This window comes from Cyprinodon tularosa, unplaced genomic scaffold, assembly GCF_016077235.1.
Source record: "Cyprinodon tularosa strain WSP-4 unplaced genomic scaffold, ASM1607723v1 ctg283, whole genome shotgun sequence".
In the NCBI taxonomy this organism is placed as follows: domain Eukaryota; kingdom Metazoa; phylum Chordata; class Actinopteri; order Cyprinodontiformes; family Cyprinodontidae; genus Cyprinodon; species Cyprinodon tularosa.
In genome coordinates, this window is record NW_024038989.1 from 765,640 (window position 1) to 771,433 (window position 5,794).

The 5,794-nt window shown below is 42.7% G+C and overlaps 1 protein-coding gene across 1 annotated transcript; it reads left to right on the forward strand.

The window, feature by feature from the left end:
* The first annotated feature begins 202 nt into the window (after window positions 1-202).
* Window positions 203-4,801, forward strand: rtn4rl2a (reticulon 4 receptor-like 2 a). The gene is made up of 4 exons (XM_038290584.1): window positions 203-500; window positions 1,094-1,320; window positions 1,532-1,765; window positions 1,889-4,801. Exons 1-4 carry the CDS (start codon window positions 443-445, stop codon window positions 2,738-2,740), a joined length of 1,371 nt encoding a protein of 456 aa, XP_038146512.1. The 5' UTR covers window positions 203-442; the 3' UTR covers window positions 2,741-4,801.
* Window positions 4,802-5,794: the final 993 nt, after the last annotated feature.

A 5,794-nucleotide genomic window follows, 5' to 3' on the forward strand; every position in this document is an offset into this window, starting at 1 on the left:
TTGCCTTACTGGCTTGCTCCAACCTCCCTCATTTTCAACACGCACACACACATAGACACAGACTCATTCTGCCACCCTCCCTTTCCTCTGCCATCACAAACGTGCGTCGAGAAAGTCTCCTCCTCTCACAGTCCATAGCGCACGTCTCCAACCAGCCTTTTACGCGCGTAGAAGCTCTCCTCGAGAATCCCCTCGCGGTTGGCCCCTCCTCGTTCCGTTTCTTTCGCCGCCCTCATTCATTCATGACCCCCGTGCAGTGACGTAGGAGATTCCACGGTGCCCACTGCCGTAGGCAACTACGGCAGCTCGAGTATATATGGGACAGTTGTGGCCATGGAAAGGCACACTCTCAGTCGCTCCGACTCGGGAACCAGGGCATCAGCGGAGATAGCAAGGCTTTTTTCGCCCTCTCAGGCTAACTCGCTTTGGGCTTTGGTTCAGGATGGACAACTCTTCTATTTCTCGGAGCCGACGAAGCTCCATCATGCGCAACTGCAAAAGTAAGTTTGTTTTCTGTCTCCCTGTAGCTTGTGTCAGCTCTTGGATTGAACATAGAGCGCTTTTAATTTATGATAAAAACCATTCCATGATTTATTTAAGTTTAATATGATAGAACTTCATGATTGATCCTACAAACATCGGAAAAAGTGCATGGATGATGGATGATTTACTACGCAAATACATTTTTTGTACAATCATTTTGTATCATTAAATTGTATTTTTTTTTACTTTTGGATATAAAGAATGTTATTTTTGTATTTGTGAGTAGATAAAAAATAGTTTTACTTCAGTCTGAAAAATGATTTTAGTGTTTTGGACCGGGCGGGTTTGTGGCCAAGCTGTGCGTAATGGTCGGAGCGAGTGCGCAAGCGTCATATCTGTTCATCATTTTTAGTATTTGCAGTTTCGCTATTTTCAGGATATACAAGCACATTACTTGTATGACAAAATAAAAAAGAAATAGTGCAAATGAGTCCAGATTCCTTAAGATTGAGATAGCCATGCTTTTGTGCAAGATAACGGAATGTTAATTCAATACCGCGGACAACTCTCACCTCTTTCCTTCTCTGTCTCTTTTCTTGCTCTCCTCCAGGCGGTCTCTCTCTCTGGCTGGTGGTGTGGTTGGTCCTCGGCAAGCCAAGTCCGGCGTCGGCGTGTCCGCACCGCTGCGTGTGCTACCCGACACCCATGACTGTGAGCTGCCAGGCGCAAAACTTCACTGCCGTCCCCGTGGGAGTGCCCTATGAATCTCAGCGCGTATTCCTCCAGAACAACCGGATAATGGAGCTCAGAGTTGGCTCTTTTGGCTTCGGAACTCAGGTAGGAGGAAAAAAAAAAAAAGAAGCCCAACAGCGTTTTCTGTCTGTGAAAGCAGAACTCAATTTTAAACCTTTTATTAAAAAACTAAAATCAATATTTAAACCTAACATTTGAGTTAAACAAAAAAAAAAACAAAAAACAAAAAAAACAAAAACAAAAAAAAAAACTATAAATACGGTAAATTGAAATTCTAAAATTTTTTTCCCTGAAGGTTCTGTGGCTGTTCTCCAACAACATCACGTGGATTGAGGCAGGTGCCTTCAGTGAGCTGAGGGACTTGGAGGAGTTGGATCTGGGAGACAACCCCACACTTCACAGGCTTGAAGGGGGAGCTTTCCGAGGCCTTGAAAAGCTCCAGAGCCTCCATATGCACCGCTGCCGGCTCTCAAGACTGCCCCATGACATCTTCCACAAACTTTACAGCCTACAGTTCCTCTACCTGCAGGTGTGGGGCGCTAGAACACATTGTTGAAATTCTGATTCACATACACGTGCAGCCACCCACATTCACTCATCACATGCACAGATCAAACACAGTTTGTTAAATTCTCATTTTTATGTATTTCAGGAAAACAACCTGAACCATCTGCAAGATGACCTATTTTCTGACCTCATCAACCTGAGTCAGTTGTTCTTGCATGGCAACCGCATTCGCACCCTTTCAGAGAATGTGTTTCGCGGCCTGGTCAACCTTGACCGACTTCTTCTTCACGACAACCGCATCCGTCAGGTGAACCGACGCGCCTTCCGTGATCTGGGCCGTTTGACAATGCTGTTCCTTTTCAACAACTCCCTGGCTGAGCTGCCAAGCCAGACTCTGAGGGACACCCAGGGCATCGAGTTCCTCCGCCTCAACGCCAACCCCTGGTCCTGTGGCTGTGAGGCCCGTGCTCTGTGGGAGTGGTTCCGTGAGGCCCGTGTGTCATCATCTGAGGTAATCTGTGCCTCCCCTTCCGACCGCCGTGGCCAGGACCTCCGATTCCTCCGTGAGATGGACTTCGCCCTCTGCCCCCTGCCTGATCCTGGCTCTATTGCTGGCTCCACTACCACCACCTTCAGCACCAAGACCCGCTGGTGGTTCCATAAAAACAAGCCTCAGTCCTCTACTAAAGGCCTCTTTGAGAAGTCGTCAGAGACTGTCAAAGCTGGCTTGTATGGAAAAGGCCCATCTACGACCACCTCTGTGGTCAAGTATGAACTGGGGGAAGAAGAGCTGGCTCTGCCCAAAATTGAGCTTGAAGAATACTGGGCTAACTATGGCAATGAAGACCCAGGTTTCACATTGCGATGCATTGAGGTTGAATGTCCTGAGTTTGATTTACCACCATCTTCCTCCTCTCCCAGATCGTCCTTACCTTCTCCACTTTCTCTATTAGCCCTCTCTACGTTCACCTTTTGCCTCCACCTACTATTTGGCTGAACTGAACTCTTAGTGCCACACCCTTCCATTGCAGCCTGTTTTAGAGGCTGTAGGAATCCTGTTAGACTCTTTATACCCCCTTTGCCCACTGTGCTGTCAATCCTCAAAGAACAGCGTGGGAGATTGGGGAAATGGCTAGATTCTTAATCTAACACCTATAGGGCTTAACACATATTCAGGGCTGCTAAGAGTTCCTCAGCTACAATCATCTACAGTGATCTACAGGTATGGCTTTCTGTGCCTTACCTGTGATACGACTCCCTGCGATCAAGACAAAGAGGGCTGAGTCCATCATCAGTAAGAAGGCAATTTGATAGCAGTTGTGTACAATGTTGTCAATTCTGTCACCTCAACTTTAGTCAGTACTACTAGTGCAATTAGTGCATCCAGTTGTCTGGTTGCTATGAATGCTACAATTACTGTTAGAACCACTGTACAGTAATTACACTACTGTAACCACTTAAAGTGTCATGTAAATAGGTTTGTGTCATGTGAGTGTTCAGACTGATATTTGTGGTCCAGCACAAGTACTTTTCATTTGGATCCAGGAAAACTGTGAAGGCTTGTGCCTCTACTAGACAGAGCACCGTGCATAGTGAAGCAGGTTAGAGATAGAAGAACAGCAATACTGTGAAGAAGACAACAGAGAGGAATTCAAGATGGTTCAGAGAGAGAACGAGAATAAGTGAGTGTTTGAGCAGCAATAAGAGAGTGTCAGTGCTGGCAGTAGAAGCAGCAACCTAAGAGATAAGTAATAAACTGGCTCATCTGTAGTTCTTCTGCTCTTTCATCGCAAATCTTTCAACATCCTCTGTAAATATTATGTTGTTTTGCAACAACCACATAGAGAGAATGCTTTCTTTCGGGAAGCTGGAGATTTTTGATTTTGGATGTCTTTCTGTGACATATTGATATAATGTGTGATGAATGTTAACTTGAATGCCAATGAATGATCTTGATATAAAAGATACACTGAATATTTCCTGCATCATGCCTTTCTTTGATAAATCTGTTATAATTAGAAGATTTTTTTGTGGGGGACCAAGGTTGATATTTGAAGCAAAATGAATGCTGAAGGGAATATGGTAAATCAAAAAAAAAACAAAACAGGAGATTGGTGACAGAACTGTGTAAAGAATGTGTGGAATCAAAGAACTGACCACACAGTCACATGTGCGGCTGTCGCTCTCTGAGCGTGAGTGTGTGCGTCCAAGGCAATGAATGGAATCACAAATTGGCAACTCTGCAAAGGCAGATACGTCACTAGATTTAGCACTTCTTTGACTCACTAACGGGTAGTGCCAAACTGACAGATGAGGTGCAAATTGGATGCTTTTTGCTACCAAAACTAAGAGAGCAATACAAGGATCTGAAGCCAGTCATAAGATAAATTAAGACTCACGTGCAGACTGGTTGAGGTGATGTAAGCATAGTCTGAAAAGTAAGGTTGGAAAACATTTTCATCAGGGAAATAGGTAAAGCAGAAAAGGGAAGTTCCTAAATACAGGCATTCACTTAAAGATAGGGAATATGCAGATGTTCAACTATCCCTTTAGTTATTCTCTGTTTGCCAAATGTTACACTGTTTATCTCAAGCTTCATTTTCCAAGGGAAATGGAAAGGATCCTTCAACAAAGTTGACCAGGCAAAGACAAGGATAGTATGATAGTGGGTGGTAATATTAAAGATCTTCAGGCTTGCAGCAGATGGAATGTGAGCTTTTCTGTGCTCTCCAATATTTTAACATTTCTTACCACAACAGAGAAGGACTGTGTGAAATATTCAGTGCCATCCTGCTGTTTAGTCCCATGTTCAAACTCCTACAGGAGGTCAAACTGAGCCAGGGTGCTCTCTAGTGAACATGAAGTCACTTTCAGATGACCAAAGTGCCAGTTATACCATTTTCCCAAGTTTTCCTTTGTTAGATTGACACTCTGCATGTTTCATGTTTTGTATCTGAGAAGAGATCGTCAATATATTAAATACTGTTTGTTATTTATTTTTACTGTTGAAGAAAAAGACATGTTCTTGAAAGAATAAATTCATACTTGTTTTAACAAAGTGTGTCTGTGTGGGAGTTTTATTCTACGTCTTGGCGAGTGTCCAGTCAAACACCCAAAGCAATCACAGTACAGAACACTTGCACACCCACAAAGACACTGGCCTTGTATATGCAGGCGGCTGTTCTCTCTCAGCTCTTTAGCAATTATTAAAAGCAAAACAGTTAAGCAGACAGTTAACAGATTTCTCTGTCCAGAGAATCTAAAACGGACTGAGTCGGAATAAAAACTTTTAACAATACGGGATTTAGAATGGAATAGAATAGAAAAACTTTATTGTCTACCTTACACAAAGATGGCAGAAATTTGCCTTGGGCTTGCTTATACACAACAACGTAAAAATACATTAAAATCCAATTATAAATGTGTTAATTGCAGACACAACAGCAGATTTACTTCATCAAGGGAAAAAAAAGCAGAACAGACCGAGTGATATTTCCTACTTGTTCAGCTCATTGAAGGCAGAGGGCACAAAATAATTTCTGTATAATTTTTTTTGGCACAAGGAAGTCTGTATATCTAGTGTAATGGAAGGAGCTCAAAGTGACGGGACAGTGGATGCTTATCGTCATCTGTGATATTATGACTGACACGATGTACCACTTCACTGTAATGCTGAGACAAATTGATTTTTGTTGGCCCGTAATCTTACTGTCCTGTTTTACAACTCTGCCAAGTTTTGCTTTTTTTTGGCAGTTAAATGACCAAACCAAGAAACAATGTTAAATGTCAGTACACTCTCAAATAAACACTGATAAACCCTCAATGGTATGTGGTCACTGACTTTAAAATCCTTCAACTGGCACAGCAGGAAGAGCCTTTGCTGTGCTTTTTTTGATAACACAGTCATATGTTCATTAAATGTGAAAGAATTCTTAAGTATTTGAATGTCCACTTGCTATACATCCTATCCATTTAGCTGAAGTGGTTTAAACAGGAGATTTGACAGCTCCAGATGTAAATATATATTTACATTTAGCTGGAGATTACTGTT

Coding starts and splice junctions, on each gene's coding strand:
- rtn4rl2a (XM_038290584.1), top strand. CDS start 443: ATGGACAACTCTTCTATTTCTCGGAGCCGACGAAGCTCCATCATGCGC. Junction 501..1,093: donor CATCATGCGCAACTGCAAAA/GTAAGTTTGTTT, acceptor GCTCTCCTCCAG/GCGGTCTCTCTCTCTGGCTG. Junction 1,766..1,888: donor TACAGTTCCTCTACCTGCAG/GTGTGGGGCGCT, acceptor TATGTATTTCAG/GAAAACAACCTGAACCATCT.